Source organism: Scyliorhinus canicula, chromosome 13, assembly GCF_902713615.1.
Source record: "Scyliorhinus canicula chromosome 13, sScyCan1.1, whole genome shotgun sequence".
Lineage (NCBI taxonomy): Eukaryota > Metazoa > Chordata > Chondrichthyes > Carcharhiniformes > Scyliorhinidae > Scyliorhinus > Scyliorhinus canicula.
The window spans coordinates 159,529,368-159,548,715 of record NC_052158.1 but is presented as its reverse complement, the minus strand read 5'-3'; the positions used below and the strand labels follow the sequence as shown (position 1 = coordinate 159,548,715).

General features: G+C 46.8%; 1 protein-coding gene across 2 annotated transcripts in view; it reads left to right on the top strand.

The window, feature by feature from the left end:
* Positions 1–6,953: 6,953 nt before the first annotated feature.
* Positions 6,954–19,348, top strand: part of abcf3 (ATP-binding cassette, sub-family F (GCN20), member 3) — a 111,251-nt gene continuing 98,856 nt past the window's right edge. The window contains exons 1-3 of one of the 2 annotated variants that reach the window (XM_038815901.1): positions 6,954–7,061; positions 14,823–14,934; positions 18,150–18,294. In XM_038815901.1, coding sequence (XP_038671829.1) covers positions 18,275–18,294 — 20 coding nt within the window. In that variant the 5' untranslated portion in view covers positions 6,954–7,061; positions 14,823–14,934; positions 18,150–18,274. The remainder of the gene's footprint in view (positions 7,062–14,822; positions 14,935–18,149; positions 18,295–19,348) is intronic. The other variant, XM_038815900.1, reaches the window with a different exon arrangement.

Here is a 19,348-nt window from a genome sequence, read left to right as displayed (position 1 = left end):
AGGGATAAGTGCTGGGACCTTTGCTGTTCGTAGTATATATTAATGATTTGGAGGAAAATGTAACTGGTCTGATTAGTAAGTTTGCAGATGACACAAAGGTTGGTGGAATTGCGGATAGCGATGAGGACTGTCAGAGGATACAGCAGGACTTAGATTGTTTGGAGACTTGGGTGGAGAGATGGCAGATGGTGTTTAATCCTGACAAAAGTGAGGTAATGCATTTTGGAAGGTCTAATACAGGTAGGGAATATACAGTGAATGGAGAGTATTGACAGTCAGAGAGATCTAGGTGTACAGGTCCACAGGTCACTGAAAGGGGCAACACAGGTGGAGAAGGTAGTCAAGAAGGCATACGGCATGCTTGCCTTCATTGGCCGGGGCAGTGAGTATAAAAATTGGCAAGTCATGTTGCAGCTGTATAGAACCTTAGTTAGGCCACACTTGGAGTATAGTGTTCAATTCTGGTTGCCACACTACCAGAAGGAGGTGGAGGCTTTAGAGATGGTGCAGAAGAGATTTACCAGGATGTTGCCTGGTATGGAGGGCATTAACTATGAGGAGAGGTTGAATGTACTCGCAACAATGGAGGTTGAGGGGCGACCTGATAGAGATCTACAAAATTATGAGGGGCATAGACAGAGTAGATAGTCAGAGGCTTTTTCCCAGGGTAGAGGGGTCAATTACTAGGGGGCATAGGTTTAAGGTGCGAGGGGCAAGGTTTGGAGGAGAAATGATGAGACGTGTTTTTTACACAGAGGGTAGTGGGTGCCTGGAACTCGCTGCCGGAGGTGGTGGTGGAAGCAGGGATGATAGTGACGTTTAATGGGCATCTTGACTAATACATGAATACGATGGGAATAGAGGGATATGGACCCCGGAAGTGTTGAAGATTTTAGTTTAGACGGGCAGCATGGTCGGCACGGGCTTGGAGGGCCGAAGGGCCTGTTCCTGTGCAGTACTTTTCTTTGTTCTTTGTTATGATGGGCCAAAGGCCTGTTTCTGTGCTGTAAAATTCTGTGATACTAAATTGAAAGAAACAGCATACTTTTCTGCTAAGATTAGTGTGAGGTCAGAGGATTGGAAAGAATTTTAAAAGTAGCAAAAAAATTACTAAAAAAGTAGTAAGGAGGGAGAAAGCGAGCTTGAAGTGTTCAGGGAGTGTAATTGGGCTGGTTTAGCTCACTGGGCTAAATAGCTGGCTTTTAAAGCAGACCAAGGTAGGCCAGCAGCACGGTTTGATTCCCGTACCAGCCTCCCCGAACAGGCACCAGAATGTGGCGACTAGGAGCTTTTCACAGTAACTTCATTGAAGCCTATTCGTGACAATAAGCGATTTTCATTTCATTTTTCATTTTCATAATTGCACACCCCTTTTGCTGCTGCAACTGGGTACAGACTGAGGGTGGCGCTGTCTTGCTTTAAGCTGGCAGTGTTCACGACAGGTGCTATAATTGGCCTCAGTTCCCCATATGGGCATTGGGTGAAGATCAGAATTGGTGTCACATGTGATGTCCTCTGCTGTCAGCTGCTTTTAAGAAGAGAGGGAGTTGGGGAAGCTGAATGACAAACTGCTGTAATGGTGAATAAACAAACATATGGCATTAAATTCATTCCAAAATATTACTCCAGTGAAAAATGTTGGCTCAAACCTAAATTCCCCAATAACGCGTTGAGATGACATGGAGTCAACCCCTGTTTATTTTTTCAGTACCATTTTCCAACTTTTTCGATGGTTTTATTTGGTAAATTCATTTCAAATGTAGTTTGGTACGAGCCATCCTATCCTTTTCTCATTCTTCTTTGCCACGGTACAGACTCCTTAGTGTGAGACTGGAGTCACAATGTACCCAGACCAGGTAAGGACAGGTTTATTTTCCTAAAGGGGCTGAGGAAATCAGCTGGGTTTGAACAACAAGTCCAACAGCGTCATGGTGACTTTTACTGACACCAGTTTTGACTTACAAATTTAAAAAATGTTCTTAAATTAAATTGTCAAATAGCCGAGGTGGGATCGTTAACCCCCCCCCCCAGGGTTAAGGGGCTTTGCCAGCTACAGTCTCCCTCAACTGCTGGGATGTATCGGTGATGTGGTCACCAGATTGTGCTCCCGATTCGAAACACGAACGCTCCATGATCCATATTGGTGTGACTGCGCTGGTGGAGGGTGTAGAAAAGGCAGGGAACAGCACATCCTCTGGGTCAGGAGTGTCATTGGGAAGGTCCTCAGTCTCCTGGAGCGGCTATGGCCAAGGTTGGACATTGAAAATTAAACAAAATGAAAATTTGCTTATTGTCATGAGTAGGCTTCAACTGAAGTTACTGTGAAAAGCCCCTGTCTCCACATTCCGCCGCCTGTTCGGGAAGGCTGTTACGGGAATCGAACCGTGCTGCTGGCCTGCTTTCAAAGCCAGCGATTTAGCCCTGTGCTAAACAGCCCCAGTAATCATTTGCAGTGGAGAATAAAGGAAACACATTCAGGATTAACACAGACTCTGGGCACAGCGCATTCCCTTGCGTCACTATGCCAGCGCCAGGTTGGATACATTCTCACTCTGGATGTCCGTCCACTCCATCGTCAGCCATTCCTTGACCACCCTGCTCTGCTGTGAAGTGCCTCTTCCTCTGCAGGGGTCAGAACCTTCACATTGGGTACTTCTCCTCCACTCTTTGTTTTCTCCTTCGAGTTGTGGGTCTGTTTCTCCTGCATGACAAAGTTCAGATTAAATCACATGTCAGTGACCCCTGATCCTCTGTCCGCACACATCAACATCACACATACTGGCTTGAAAGTAGTATGTTGTATCCAATCACTCACTCAAGCAAAACTCTAACAATCTTTGGCCACAATCGCCACGGTACTGATACTGATCATGCATTCAGCTGCACAGCCTAGCTGCCCACTTCTAGCTGCCCACTTACACATGCACGTAGCTTAGGGACTTTGTGAAAGACCCTTTCGTAACATGTCACTTACCCTGGTGGATTGGAGCAGGTTGTTGACCCCATTCCTGAACTGAACCATTGGAGGATCCCAAGGCCCATTGGAGAATCTCAAGGCTACTCACTTCCTCTGTGATCTCCATCCAGGCTGCCTTGGCCATGCGGGAAGGTCTTCTGTTGCTACCTGTAGGAAAGCACACCCCCTACCATTCCCCGAAGCCCTGGAGGAGAATCTGCAGGGGCATTGAAACTTGGGCCGGTCTCTATATTCATTCTGACTTCTTCATGGTGCAGTTTAAGGGCTTAGATTTTTTTTAAATTCATTTATATGGGATTTGGGCATTGCTGGCTAGGCCAGCATTTGTTACCCATCCCAAATTATCTTCAGAAGGTAGAGGTGAGCTGCCTTCTTGAACCGCTGCAGTCCATGTTGTGTGGGTACACCCACTGTGCTGTCAGGGAGGGACTTCCAGGATTTATGACCCAGTGGCAGTGAAGTAATAGCGATATATTTCCAAGTCAGGATGGTGTCACTTGGAGGGGAACTTCCAGGTGGTGATGCTCCCATGTATCTGCTGCTATTGTCCTTCTAGATGTCAGTGGTCATGGGTTTGGAAGGTGCTGCAAAAGGAGCCTTGGTGAGTTCCTGTAGAGTATCTTGAAGATGGTATATACGGCTGCTGCTGTGGTGGAAGGAGTGAATGTTTGTGAAAAGTGCCAATCAAGTGGGCTGCTTTGTCCTGGATGGTGTCGAGCTTCTTGAGTGTTGTTGGAGCTGCACTCGTTCAGGCAAGTGGAGAGTATTCCATTACACTCCTGAACTGTGCCTTGTAGATGGTGGACTGGCTTTGGGGAGTCAGGAGGTGAGTTAGTCGCTGCTGGATTCCCGGCCTCTGACCTGTTCTGGTAGCCACAGTATTTAAATGGCTAGTTCAGTTCAGTTTCTGGTCAATGGTAACCCCCTGAATGTTGATAGTGTGGGATTCAGTGATGGTAATGTCATTGAAAGTTAATAGTTTGAATGGTTTGATTGTCTCTTATTGGAGATGATCATTGGCTGGCACTTGTGTGGCATGAATGTAATTGCCACTTGTCAGTCCAAGCCTGGATATTGTCCAGGTCTTGCTGCATTTGGACATGGACTGCTTCAGTGTCTGAGGAGGCACGAATGGTGCTGAACATTGTGCCGCTATCAGCGAACATCCCCACATCTGACCTTATGCCGAAAAAAGGTCATTGATGAATTGCTGAAGATTGTTGGGCCTAGGACACTACTGTGAGGAACTCCTGCAGTGATGTCCGGGGACTGAGATGCTGACCTCCAATGTACACAACCATCTTCCGTTATGACAGATATGACTCCAACCAACGGAGAGCAAAGAACAGCACAGCATAGGAACAGGCCATTTTGCCCTCCAAGCCTGTGCTGATGATGATGCCAGTCTAAACTAAAACTTTATGCACTTCTAGGGTCCCTATCCCTCTATTCCCAGCCTATTTATGTATTTGTGAAGATGACTCTTTTTATTTTAAATGTTTTCTATTGCCGTTTTTCAATTTTACAGAGTGAAACTTTTGAGTCCAATATTACATTTTGTAAAGTTTCTTATTTACATACATATATCTTGGTATATCTTCTCCCCATCTCCCCTTCATGCCAGCTCCCTGTCCCCTCCTTGGTATCTCCCTCTTCCGCCCTGGGTGTTCTATTGCTGAGCTCCTGTTCTCTTTTTCTGCCATTCTTTTTGTCGACCTTGAGGGGTTGGGGGGAGGGGGGCTTCCTGCCCCCTCTCCTCTCCCCTCCTTCCCCCATGCTTCTCTCTGTGGCTCGCCTTGGTTTTCTCGTATGTGTTCTTGTCTGCTCCCTGCCTTCTCCCCCTGTTTCCCTACTCGCATGCCACTCATAACAAGATTATGAGTGGCATGGACAGAGTGGATAGTCAGATGCTCTTTCCTAGGGTAGGAGAGTCAAGTACTAGGGGACATAGGTTTAAAGTGCGCGGGGAAAAGTTTAGAACAGATGTGCAAGGCAGGTTTTCTACACAGAGGGTGGTAAATATATGGAACGTGCTGCCTGGGGAGGTGGTGGAAGCAGGTACGATAATGGCATTTAAGGAGCATCCAAACAAATATATGAATAGGGTGGGAACGGAAGGGACTCCGTAAGTGCAGACGGTTTTAGTTGAGGTAGGTACCATGGACGGCGCAGGCTTGGAGGGCTGAAGGGCCTGTTCCTGCACTATGTTGTTCTTTGCATATCACCAGGTCCTTTACTCCGCCACCCCCTTTAGAATTGGATCCTTTATTTTAGATTGACGGCCCTTGTTATTCCGACGAAGATCTGTCACTCTATATATCTCTGCATTGAATGTCATCTACTATATGTCTGCCCATTTACTAGCCTCTGTTCCTTGAAGTCTATCACCATCCTCCTCACAATATTTCTAAGTTCTGTGCCATCTGCAAATGATGAGTCTCATTCATGACCACAAAATGATTGACCAGCAACTGCTGCATCTCAAAGTAAAAGCTTGCATTTATATAGTGCCTTCCATAATGTGAGGACATCCCAAAGCGCTGCAGCCAATGAAATACTTTTTGAAAAGAATATTTACTGTTAGAATGGCAGGGTCATTTGTGATGCCGGGATGGTCACCCTGCCCTTTTGCGAGTCCGTCTCGGTAAGGGTTTATGAGCCATGGCATTAGCTGGGGGAAAGGCAATTATGATGCGATGAGGCAACACTTAGGATGCATAAGTTGGGGAAGGAAACTGCAGGGGATGGGCACAATTGAAATGTGGAGCTTGTTCAAGGAACAGCTACTGCGTGTCCTTGATAAGTATGTACCTGTCAGGCAGGAAGGAAGTGGTTGAGCAAGAGAACCGTGGTTTACTAAAGTAGTTGAATCACTTGTCAAGAGGAAGAATAAGGCTTATGTAAAGATGAGACGTGAAGGTTCAGTTAGGGCGCTCGAGAGTTACAAGTTAGCTAGGAAGGACCTAAAGAGAGAGATAAGAAGAGCCAGGAGGGGACATGAGAAGTCTTTGGCAGGTAGGATCAAGGATAACCCTAAAGCTTTCTATAGGTATGTCAGGAATAAAAGAATGTCTAGGGTAAGAGTAGGACCAGTCAAGGACAGTAGTGGGAAGTTGTGCGTGGAGTCTGAGGAGATAGGAGAGGTGCTAAATCGATATTTTTCGTCAGTATTCACGCAGGAAAAAGACAATGTTGTCGAGGAGAATATTGAGTTCATAGAATTTGAAATGAAATGAAATGAAAATGAAATGAAAATTGCTTATTGTCACGAGTAGGCTTCAATGAAGTTACTGTGAAAAGCCTCTAGTCGCCACATTCCGGCCCCTGTCCGGGGAGGCTGGTACGGGAATCGAACTGTGCAGCTGGCCTGCATGGTCTGCTGTAAAAATCAGCGATTTAGCCCAGTGAGCTAAACCAGAATTTACAGTGTAGAAGGAGGCCACTCGGCCCATCGAGTCTGCACCGGCTCTTGGAAAGAGCACCACACCCAAGGTCCACACCTCCACTCTATCCCCATAACCTAGAAACTCCACCCATCACTAAGGGCAATTTTGGACACTAAGGACAATTTAGCATGGCCAATCCACCTAACCTGCACATCTTTGGACTGTGGGAGAAAACCGGAAGGGTTAGGAGGGGTTACTGGGTTACAGGGCTAAAGTGGAGGTGTGGGATTAGGTAGGGTGCTCTATCCAAGGGCCGGGCAGACTCGATGGACTGAATGGCCACCTCAGCATTGTAAATTCAATGCTTCAATGAGCAATGGTGGACTTGCTCAGTCTGCAGGGCCAGCTGGAAAACCCGAGGTGTCAATCACACAGCACTCCGCCCACTCTCTGACGTCTGTCAGGAAGCCGGGCCGCGGTACCCTCCGGGGGTTGTAGTCCAATTGCCCTCATGACCGCAGGTCCGAGATACTGCCAGAACTACAGCTCCCGGGAAGCTACGCGGGCAGGCGGCGCTGCGCAGGCGCTGTTCTGACAAGCAGGCCGGCCGGCGGGCGGAGGGAACATGGCGACTTATGTGGAGATCATCAGGCACGAGTTCCCCGATATAGACTCCGAGCTCTTCCAATACGTGACAGGTGAGGCAGGCGGCGGCCCCGGCAGCGAGCAACCCGGGCCGCGCGGAGCCTTTCTCCCCGGCCGCAGAGACCAGGGCCCAGCCCGGCTGGGAGGCGCCGGGTGGCGGGGGAAGCCGGGCGGCCAGGCCGGGGATTCCAGGCCTCCCAGGGCCCAGTGTCTGCTCACCATCCACCTCCCCGCACAGACTGCGTTCACTGCCTGTCTTCACAAACCAGACTTACACTCCCGCTGCAGCACTGAAGGAGAGCTGCACTGTCAGAGGGTCAGTACTGAGGGAGTGCTGCACTGTCAGAGGGTCAGTACTGAGGGAGTGCCGCACTGTCAGAGGGTCAGTACTGAGGGAGTGCTGGACTGTCAGAGGGTCAGTACTGAGGGAGTGCTGCACTGTCAGAGGGTCAGTACTGAGGGAGTGCTGCATTGTCAGAGGGTCCGTACTGAGGGAGTGCTGCACTGTCAGGGGGTCAGTACTGAGGGAGTGCTGCACTGTCAGAGGGTCAGTAACGAGGGAGTGCTGCACTGTCAGAGAGTCAGTACTGAGGGAGCGCTGCACTGTCAGAGGGTCAGTACTGAGGGAGCGCTGCACTGTCAGAGGGGCAGTACTGAGGGAGTGCTGCACTGTCAGAGGGTCAGTACTGAGGGAGTGCTGCACTGTCAGCGGGTTAGTACTGAGGGAGTGATGCACTGTCCTGAGGGTCAGTACTGAGGGAGTGCTGTACTGTCAGTGTCAGTGCTGAGGGTCAGTGCTGAGGGAGTGGCACAGTCAGAGGGTCAGTACTGAGGGAGTGCTGTACTGTCAGTGGGTCAGTACTGAGGGAGTGCCGCACTGTCAGTGGGTCAGTACTGTGGCAGTGCTGCACTGTCAGAGGATCTGTACTGTGGCAGTGCTGCACTGTCAGAGGGTCGGTACTGAGGGAGTGCTGCACTGTCAGAGGGTCAGTACTGACGGAGTTGAGCACTGTCAGAGGGTCAGTGTAGAGGGTGTGCCGCACTGTCAGTGGGTCAGTACTGAGGGAGTGCCGCACTGTCAGAGGGTCAGTACTGAGGGAGTGCTGCCCTGTCAGAGGGTCAGTACTGAGGCAGCGCTGCATTCAGATGGTCAGTGCTGAGGGAGTGTTGCACTGTCAGTGGGTCATTACTGATGCAGTGCTGCACTGTCAGGGGGTCAGTACTGAGGGAGTGCCGCACTGTCAGAGGGTTAGTACTGAGGGTGTGCTGCACTGTCAGAGGGTCAGTACTAGGGGAGTGCTGCACTGACAGAAGGTCAGTACTGATTGAGTGCTGCACTGTCAGAGGATCTGTACTGTGGCAGTGCTGCACTGTCAGAGGGTCAGTACTGAGAGAGTGCTGCACTGTCAGAGGGTCAGTACTGATGGAGTTGAGCACTGTCAGAGGGTCAGTGTAGAGGGTGTGCCGCACTGTCAGTGGGTCAGTACTGAGGGAGTGCCGCACTGTCAGAGGGTCAGTACTGAGGGAGTGCTGCACTGTCAGAGGGTCAGTATTGACGGAGTGCTGCGCTGTGAGGGGGTCAGTACTGAGGGAGTGCTGCACTGTCAGAGGGTCAGTACTGGGGGAGTGCTGCACCGTCAGGGTAAATACTGACGGAGTTCAGCACTGTCAGTGGGTCAGTGCGGAGGGAGTGCTGAACTGTCAAAGGGTCAGTCCTGAGGGAGTGCTGCACTGTCAGGGTCAGTAATGTGGGAGTTCAGCATTGTTAGGGTGCCAGTGCTGAGTGAGGGCCAGACTGTCAGAGGGTCAGTACTGAGGTTCTGCTGTATTGTCAGAGGGTCAGTGCTAAGGGAGGGCCAGACTGTTCAGAAGGTCAGTACTGAGGGTGTGCTGCACTGTCAAGAGGGTGAGTACTGAGTGAGTGCTGAACTGTCAAAGGGTCAGTCCTGAGGGAGTGCTGCACTGTCAAGGTCAGTACTGAGGGAGTTCAGCACTGTCAGAGGGTCAGTACTGAATGAGTGCTGCACTGTCAGAGGATATGTACTGTGGCAGTGCTGCACTGTCAGAGGGTCAGTACTGACGCAGTGCAGCACTGTCAGAGGGTCAGTGTTGAGTTTGCCACACTATCAGAGAGTCAGTGCTGAGGGAGTGCTGCACTGTCGAAGGGCCAGCAGTGAGGGAGTACTGCACTGTCAAGGTCAGTACTGAGGGAGTTCAGCACTGTCAGAGGGTCAGTACTGAGGGAGTGCTGCACTGTCAGGGGGTCAATACTGAGGGAGTGCTGCACTGTCAGAGGGTCAGTACTGAGGGAGTGCTGCACTGTCAGAGGGTCAGTACTGAGGGTGTGCTGCACTGTCAGAGCGTCATTACTGAGGGAGTGCTGCACTGTGAGGGGGTCAGTACTGAGGGAGCGCTGCACTGTGGGAGAGCCTTCTTCACACGTGCCACTGTGGTTCAAGGAAGAGACCCATTGCCACCTTCATTAGGGGAGGGAGGTGGAGTAACACGAGCATTTTATATATTTTACTTATTTAGGAGCGCTCATCACTTTTGGGTCTTTTGAAACTCTGCGACTTACCTGTGCAGAGTCTTGGGCTGAAATGGTACTGCTCATGTCTCCAGAGCTCATACCTCGTGTCTTTCATGAGTGGAAGAAAAAAAAAAGACTTTAAATTTAAACTTCTAACGTAGGAAATATGAACAGGAGGTAGTCACATGGCCCCCTCAAGCCTGCCCTACAATTTGCTAAGATTATGGCCCATCTTCATTCTCAACTTCACTTTCCTGTTCTAATCCTGTATCCTTCAATTCCCTTGGTGTCCAAAAACAGCCAGTGACACTTTGGAATCAATATTGATTTATGCTGGGAAAATGGAAAGCAACAGCAGGTCGAAAATACAATTACTTGGAAATAGGTGCTGTTTATTTTGGCCAGTCGTCAGTAACTTTTATGTAGTGTCACTAATGCTGTAAAATATCCCCAAGAACTTAACGGAAGCATCATCAAACACAATTTGCCACCAAATCGCTCAGATCTTCGGATAGATGACCACTTGATCAGTAAGTGGTTCTTAAGGGGGTAAGATCGTGAGGGAGTCGGAGAAGTTTAGAGAGGGAATTTGAGACTTTAGGGCCAAGGAAACTGAAGTAATGATCACCAACGGTGAAGTGATTGAACATGGTTTGGCCCATGTTCCGCACTGTAACCAATCACTATTTGTTGATGTACCATTTGTCAATGTACTCTGTCGACTATTCTTTTGTCTAATATGTACGTACTGTGTACGTCCCCTTTGGCCGCAGAAAAATACATTTCTCCGTACTTTGGTACATGTGACAATAAATATCAATCAATCAACATGGGGACGTGCAAGAATTGGAGGAGTGCAGAAATCTTGGTATTGTGCAACTAGAGTTGGTTCTCTGGAATGATGGGGCTATGGAGACATTTGGAAATAAGGATACAAATTTTAAATTTGTGGTATTGCTGAAGTGGGAACCAATGTAGTCAATGAGCATCGGGTGACGGGTGAGTGGAACTTGGTGGAAGTTAGGACATGGGCAACATAAAGCCTTGCAAAAACATGACGACTATATATTCAATTTCCTAAAGTTCCATTGGGCCTGATGGATGTGTCTGGAAATAGTCGAGGCTAAATGGCTGCTTGAAATTGGTCAAAAATAGCATACGTGTGGATGAGAAGGAGTTTACATGGCCGTTTCTTCCTTTCCCATAAGCTCATCAGTTTATCACTTCTTTCTCATTTGAGTGGTTATTTGTGCATGAGTATATACTGTCGAAAGTGGGCCATTCAACAGTGAGCTGGCAATGAACTTTGCCTCCACAGGAACCAATCAAGCTGTAGCTGACTATATTTTATTTTCCCATCATCCCTGGGTTGATATCAGCTAATTCAACCTTAAAATATCTGAAAGGGAATGTAATGTCACTGATCATCTAATCATTAACTTTATTTCTTTTAAATCCGGCATATATATGCAGTGTGTGACATGGGCGGCACGGTAGCACTACAATAAAGTTACTGTGAACATCCCCTAGTTGCCACACTCCGGCGCCTGTTCGGGTACACAGAGGGAGAATTCAGAATGTCCAATTCACCTAACCAGGTCTTTCGGGACTTGTGGGTGGAAACCGGAGCACCCGGAGGAAACCCACACAGACACGGGGAGTGCGTACAGACTCCACACAGACAGTGACCGAAGCCAGGAATTGAATCTGGGACCCTGGCACTGTGAAGCAACAGTGCTAGCCACTGTGTTACCATGCTGCCCATGAGAATTTGTATGTCAGACTCTGATAAGATGGAGGTAAACTAGTCTGAGAGTATTATTCAATAGTGAAAGTGAATGAAAGGAATACGTCGGGGGGGGGGGGGGGGGGGGGGGGGGGGGGGGGGGGGGGTTCCAGTAAATTTCACAGTAGGATACAAATGCAGAAGACCATTTGGCCATTTCTTTCTTCATTCATTGGATGTGGCCATTGTTGTCCATCCCATGAACTGAGTGACTTGATAGGGTAGCTAGTGACCCAGCCGGGAATTGAACACGGGACCCTGGAGATGTGAAGCAATAGTGCTAAACCACTGTGCTACCGTGCCACCTCGTAAAGCACATTTGGTGCTTTGGATCCAACAATACATGCCGCCTCATAAATTTCTTGGTCGTAGAGTCGACGTGGGTGAACAAGGACAGATTGTTGGTGATGTGCACACCTAGGAATTTGAAGCTGTCAACCATCTCCACCTCGGCCCCATTGATGCAGGCAGGGGTGTGTACAATACTTTGCTTCTTGAAGTCAATGACTACTCTTTAATTTTGCTGACATTGAGGGAGCTTCTCATGCTTCGAAACTCCAATGAGTTGGAATAATAGATTTTCAGAAATCTGCATCAAAGCAGAAGGAAACTGTTGGAAGGTTTCACTGCTGAACAACCCGTTAAGAGACCACAATGGAAGGTGAAGTAGCAAAGCTCAATCCAGCAGTTTGGATTGTTGACTTGGCAGTTCATTAATCCTGTGTTCCAACACTGGGCTCTTCCATGGAATTGGAGGTCCAAAACTGGAGCCTTTGTTTGGAGGAATGCAGTATGCCTGGAAAATTATTTTGCACAAGCTGGTAGGAGGGAACATGAACAAAGATGCAAGGATGTGTGTTTATCTTCAGGATTTCTTATGTTCTCACCAGCAAAACCAGGGGCTGGTTTAGCACACTGGGCTAAATCGCTGGCTTTTAAAGCAGACCAAGGTAGGCCAGCAGCACGGTTCAATTCCCGTACCAGCCTCCCCGAACAGGCGCCGGAATGTGGCGACAAGGTGCTTTTCACAGTAACTTCATTGAAGCCTACTCGTGACAGTAAGCAATTTTCATTTTCAATTTAAACGCTACTTTGTGCTGTAGGAAGGAGTGAAGCTACCGTGTGAGATGGTGACTGCTTTCAGAAGAGAGAGCACCTCTCCATTCAAATTGCCTCCTGTGTTCTGCCGAGGAGAACAGGAGTAACTTCTTTCCAAAAAGCGATTGTGTTTTTCAATGTCCTGAGAACATGCAAGGCTCTATATAAATGGAAGTGTCTTTCAACAGATATACACAACAGTGTCTCAAACACCCATGTCTTCCCTCTGAAGTCATATCTTTGCCTGAAGAGGGGATGGAAATCAGATTTATTGACTGTGCCTCTAACTTTAATATCATCTGTAAATTTTGTCTTAAAATACTCTATCACAGGGGTCCCCAACCTATGGGTCCGCCGATCATTTGGGGACACAAGCTGTGAGGCAGCAATGTCGAGTGGAGATTCTGGCTTCAATGTGGATTTTTTTGCCACAAAGTTTGGGACAGAATTTTCTTGTCAAATTGGCTGTTCAGTTTTGCACTCCAGTTGGCTAATCGGGGACTTCCTTGGACATGCTTGCAATGGAGGAGGTCCGTTTTGCGCTATGGCAAATTGTGGGAGACTCCTGAGATTGGCAGGATTACCCACACAAGCACGATTCTTAGCTTTGGGACTTCATTGTAGTTTTCAATACTATTGTGGACAAAACTATTTCTCACCACTCAACAACTCTTTCCCTTCCCCACCCTGCAACATTCAACAGCAGCCACTCACCTGCTATGGGGCCATGCCAATTTTAAACATTGAAATTGGGTCACAGTGGAAAGAATTGAGAAGCATTGCTGTATCATCTAACTTACTGAACGTGACACAGGAGTGCTGCCAATAATCAGTATTTGGACTAAGATCAGCTTTTAGTTTTCCTCTCCGAAATCCAGTTGAGTTCTGCCAGCGTTTTGCAGCTCCTAAAGCTGGCTAGCAGACCATAGTATGTAGGGAGATAAATACACCATGCTTTAATAAAGCCAAAATAAAATGTACATTAAAAACACATTTTTTAAGGTGTTGGAATAAAACAAAGCCCACAAAATAGGTCCATTTGTAATACATTTGATCGAATTAAGTTGCTTCACAGCGCCAGAGTTCCAGGTTCGATTCCAGGCTTGGGTCACTGTCTACGGAGTCTGCACGTTCTCCCTGTGTCTGCATTGGTTTCCTCCGGGAGCTCCGGTTTCCTCCCACAAGTCCTGAAAGATGTGTTGTTTGGTACTTTGGACATTCTGAATTCTCCCTCCATTTACCTGAACAGGGGCCGGAGTGTGGTGACTAGGTAATTTTCACAGTAACTTCGTTGTAGTGTTAATGTAAGCCTACTTGTGACACTAATAAAGGTTATTATTATGAATATATTGCTCGAAGGTAACCATGAACATACACTATCATCCAAGTGATGGGACTTCATTTAGCCTGTGAGACATTCTGGTATATTGATCTACCAATTTCAACCATGCCAAGTGAAGGCCAATCTTCATCAAAAGAGGACGTAAAACAACAGGATTGATAGTGCCCTGTTTAATATGCCATGTGGAAGGCTGGGCAATCCACCGATTCTTTATCCTTCTTTTGCTGTTGAGCAAAAAGAGAGTGAGCAGCATTGAATTCCACAGTCTTTCTGTCTTTGAATAGAGACCTAGGAGTGCACCGAACATTGACCTACCGATTGCCACATGTGGATGTGCTTTGAATCTGCGCAGGGTGTCTTTGACTGCAGGTTGTCATTACTTCAGCACATTGGATTTCAAGCTGGGCAAACTTGTGCCCTGGGATTGAAATGTCTTTCAAATTCTGTTTTTTTTTCTGTATCTTTAAACGTCTTAGAATCATAGAATCTCTACAGTGCAGAAGGGGGCCATTCAGCAATTAAGTCTACACCGACCCTTTGAAAGGGCACCCACCCAAGCCCCCCCCCCCCCCCCCCCCCCAACACTATCCCATCCCATAACCCCACCTAACCTGCACATTCCTGGACACTAAGGGGCAATTTTTATCACAGCCAATCCACCTAACATGCACGTCTTTGGACTGTGCGAGGAAACTGGAGGACCCGGATGAAACCCACGCAGACACGGGGCGAAGGTGCAAACTCCACACAGACAGTCACCAAGGCTGGAATTGAATCCGGGTCCCTGGTACTGTGAGGCAGCATTGCTGACCACGGTGCCACCCTGCCCTTAGGATGTTGTGCTTAGAATGTTGTTTCCGTTGCTGTATGCGAATGAGGACTTTATACACTGTAGTTCTATTTTTCTTTGAATAGCTGTCAATTGTCTTTTAGAATCTCAGAAATTCCTGTGAATGTGTTTTTCCCCCAGGCAGAAGGGTCAACCACTTTGAAGTGAACTAAACCTATTCAAATATTTGCCAGACCTTGACTTGTTTTTTCACTATGACCCCCATTAGGTTTCCCCTGGATTTTTTAAGGTCAATAAGCTGTTTCTGACGATGGGCGCTTCCAGCTACCATGAGTAAGGTTGCAGTGTGGCACCGATCTTCGGCTTGCCAAGTGGGAAAGGTACTTTTAAGCCTTTCATCTGAACCCAAGTTATTTAGCTCCATCTGCCTCCCTAGCTTTCTAGATTTAGATGCTTGTCTCTCTTGTAATTTATTTTTATGACATGAAAATTTTGAGAAACATAGCTTGACCCTCATCTACCCCCTTCATCAAATCTCCCCGTTTCTGCGATTGAACCCATGTTTGCTTCAGTGCTCTTCCCTGTTTATTAGCACCACACCTCTTCCCATTGTTGGAAAAAGTGCTCTTCCCATCTTCCTCCTGATCTCCTGATTTATAACCAAGTTGTCATTGTCAGCTGTAAGATGCAATAAAATGGCTCGGATGACAGGTACCGATGTTCTTGAATGACATTTTGTGTCCTCCCAAGCCTTAGGTTTATCCTTGGAACATGAAGGTGAAAGAATGATTTGATTGAGACTTTTTTAAAGGAATTGACTGTATGGCTAGAATCATATTCTTGCGGGTGGGGCCATCCAGGTCAAGGGGAGATGACCTTAAATTAAGGGCCTTAAATTCAGGAGAGACGTTAGGAAACAATGGCCGATAGATGCATGGAAATCTGTCTCTCAAAAAACTGTGCATGCTGGGGCTCTATCAAGAATTTAAAATCTCAACAGTTTTTTATTTGTTAGTGGGGGGTATTGGAGCCAAAGCAGTTAGATAGAGTAGGGATACAGATCAGCCATAACCTTATTGAATGGTGGAACAAGTTGAGAGGCTGAATGACCCTCTGTTCCTTTTGGATTCCTTTAGTTTGGGAGATGGGATTAGTTTGGTACTGTGATTTTGAACTGTATATGAAAGGAAATTGTCTTTTAAAACAATATCCTTTGCAGCTTATCCAATGCCTTGTGATTTTGGACATGTTGCCATTCACGTGTCACCCAAGGTTGTCGAGGGATGGCAGAGGAGACACAACAAAGGCTCTCCTCACAATCTTTCAAACATCCTTTAGTATGTAAGTTGTGCCGAAGGGCTGGAGGGTTACCAGTCCGTCGAAAGGAGAAAAAAATAAGCCAGTTAACAGAGACCAATGTTGGGGCAGGAAGTAAGATTCTGAAGGTCACAATATGAGATAAAACTAATGTTCATGGTGAAACAGTGGATTAGTTAAAGACGGCATGGATATTTGGGAGGCAAGTTGTCTGATAAGTTGAACAAACTTTTGAGAAAATAATGTGTTGATAAAGGGCATGCAGTGGGCATTCAGTTCATGGATTTTTAAAAGACATTTAATGAAATGTTGCACTGATGTCCTGGTGATACAGTTGTGTGTGATAATAAAGGAAGTATTCTAGCATGGATAGGAAGTTGGCTAAAAGACAAAGTTGAGATAATGGTTAATGAATAGTTACATTGATCGTTTGATGTGAGCCAGGGTCATACTTGGGAGCATTGTCCACGATTGTATTAAAGTTGTCTGTACTTAGTACATAGGTCAATAAGCACAACAGGAGTGACAGGGAATCAGAACTTGGTGTGAATTAAGACATGGAGAGCAAAGGTTTGCATTATCTCACGTGAACTTGAGATAATGTGAGACACCAGCCTCGTATGCACTGGAATAGCCAGTCTAGAGGTATTATTCTCAGCAGCAGGTGAGCTGAGGGCGTGTTGAAATCGGGAGGAGTTATGGAGGTGGAATATGGGAGTGATGGTGTGAATATGAGGCCAGAAGCTCATCTCGGGATCAAGTAAGACATCAAGGGTGAGAACAGACTGGCTTCATCTCAGATATTGCCGAGGGGAGAGGGATGGAGCCAGTAGCTAGGAAACAGGCAACCTTAGAGTTGGACTGAACAATGGGGCAAACATTGCAACACTGGGAGATGTATGTCAACCATATCTCCAATATTTGTTTCAGTTAATTGTCCAATATGGTGTTCAAAAACCAAATGTTGCATGTCTTTTCCTTTCAGTTTATTGGTTCTGTACACACCCTGCTGTTCATAACTCCACATATTAGCTGTTTTAAGCATGGAGTAAGTTTTCTGTCGTTTTCAAGATGCACTATGAATTCAAAAATTCACTGTGTCACTGAAGTGCCTTAGTTTAATAGGATTCCGTACAGTACTGAAAAATAATGAGAAAAATAAATCACACAAGGAATTTTACCCCAAACTACTCCTCACTTACCAGCAGAGGTAACAGACGTGTGCCTTAGTGTTTTACAGTTACAGAGCGGTCCTCATTTCTATGCCCCGGTTTTATACAGTGTCAGATGTAGGCCCACCAGTTATTCCACAGTTATGCAGTGACAGGCCTGTGTCCACCAGTACTGTACCCCAGTGTTATACAGTGACAGACCCGTCCCCACCAGTACTGTACCCCAGTGTTATACAGTGACAGACCCATCCCCACCAGTACTGTACCCCAGTGTTATACAGTGACAGACCCGTCCCCACCAGTACTGTACCCCAGTGTTATACAGTGACAGACCTGTCCCCACCAGTACTGTAACCCAGTGTTATACAGTGACAGCTGTACCCACCAGTACTGTACCCCAGTGTTATACAGTGACAGACCCGTCCCCACCAGTACTGTACCCCAGTGTTATACAGTGACAGCTGTACCCACTAGTACTGTACCCCAGTGTTATACAGTGACAGACCTGTCCCCACCAGTACTGTATCCCAGTGTTATACAGTGACAGACCTGTCCCCACCAGTACTGTACCCCAGTGTTATACAGTGACAGATCCGTCCCCACTAGTACTGTACCCCAGTGTTATACAGTGACAGACCTGTCCCCAGCAGTACTGTACCCCAGTGTTATACAGTGACAGACCCATCCCCACCAGTACTGTACCCCAGTGTTATACAGTGACAGACCCGTCCCTACCAGTACTGTACTCCAGAGTTCTACCGTGACAGCTGTACCCACCAGTTTTGTACCCCAGTGTTATACAGCGACAGACTTGTACCTCATCCTGAAACCATGTGGCACTAAGTACACATTCAGATACATTGCAAGTTTGAAAGAACAATATCTGTAATTGTCCTGCTTGGTGTACAGTTTCAGTGGAGAATGTGTGAGAATTCAATACTCCCAGCGCTACACTGAAAATAAACGAGCAGTACTGATAAATTGTCATCATCATGCCTCTATCATGTGGTGTACAATGTGTTGTCTGTATGCTAGAACCTACTTTTGCATTGTAGCATTGTAACTATACATAAAAATACTTAAGGATGTGCTGTTGTCTTCTTTAGGTGTGTTGGACAGCAGTGCTGCTGACTTTGAATCTGTTGATGAGATTTTTGAAGCAATTGGTGACGTTCTCCAAGAGGTGTCGATCTCAAAAAATGAGGATGATGTGCGAGAGATTTGTCAAAAAATGTTTAATACCCTTAAACTGTGAGTAAATATTTTCATTCAACTTTTTGTCATGCATGTTTAGTCGGCAAGATGATAGTGGTTGGAAATGAAATGCTTCTCAAAAGCGCACTGTCCAAACCCACGTTAGGTAGAACAGGGCAAAGCTGTCTACCCCAACAACAAACAAAGCAATGCAGATACGCCACGCTTGTGCTTTGTTCAGTTGGCATGGTGTGTCACAGAATACTGGGATTCAACCTTTCGCCTGTGACTTCTCCACCTGCTGTAACAGCCTCCCCGAACAGGCGCCAGAATGTGACGACTAGGGGCTTTTCACAGTAACTTCATTTGAAGCCTACTTGTGACAATAAGCGATTTTCATTTCATTTCAAACCAAGCAGCATTTGTCAGCAGCCCGATTTAAAAACAAACACTTGCATGCAGAAAAGGGGAAAACCTTCAAGGTGCAAGGTCTACTACAGTTTTATTAAGGTTTTTCCATTTTCACGTGGAAGGTGATACAATTCCACTCCTTACACCATTGAAATGAGGCTTTTGGAAAGCGAGGTGATTGCAGGTGAGGTATAGAGGATTGGGGTTGTAGAGGGTGGCATAGGATGAGTGAGCGAAGGTGTCGGAACAATCAATGGCTGTTGCACTATTCAGGCAGACTCGAGGAAAACTTGTAGTCAGTTTATTTCAGAATGTAGAGCGATTTCAGAGCAACATCCATTCACTCTCTGCTTTGGGACTGGGTCAGGAGCTTGTGTGTTCTTTACCCAAACATCACTGTAAGTATATTGTAGGTTTCAATGAGGTTCTGCCTCCAATCTCCAAATTTACCCAACCTGTCTCCACAGGACAGTCCTGCCCTCCTGGGAACAAGTTTGGTAAAAAGCAGAAAATGCAGGAAAACCTCAGCATATCTGACAGCATCTGTGGGGAGAGAAAAACAGTGTTAATGTTTTGAGTCCAAATGACACATTTTCAGCTGTGAAGAGTCAACAGGACTTGAAACATTAACTCTGTTTCTCTCTCCACATCAGATGCCAGTCCTGAGTTTTTCCAGCACCTTCTGCTTTTATTTAGATTT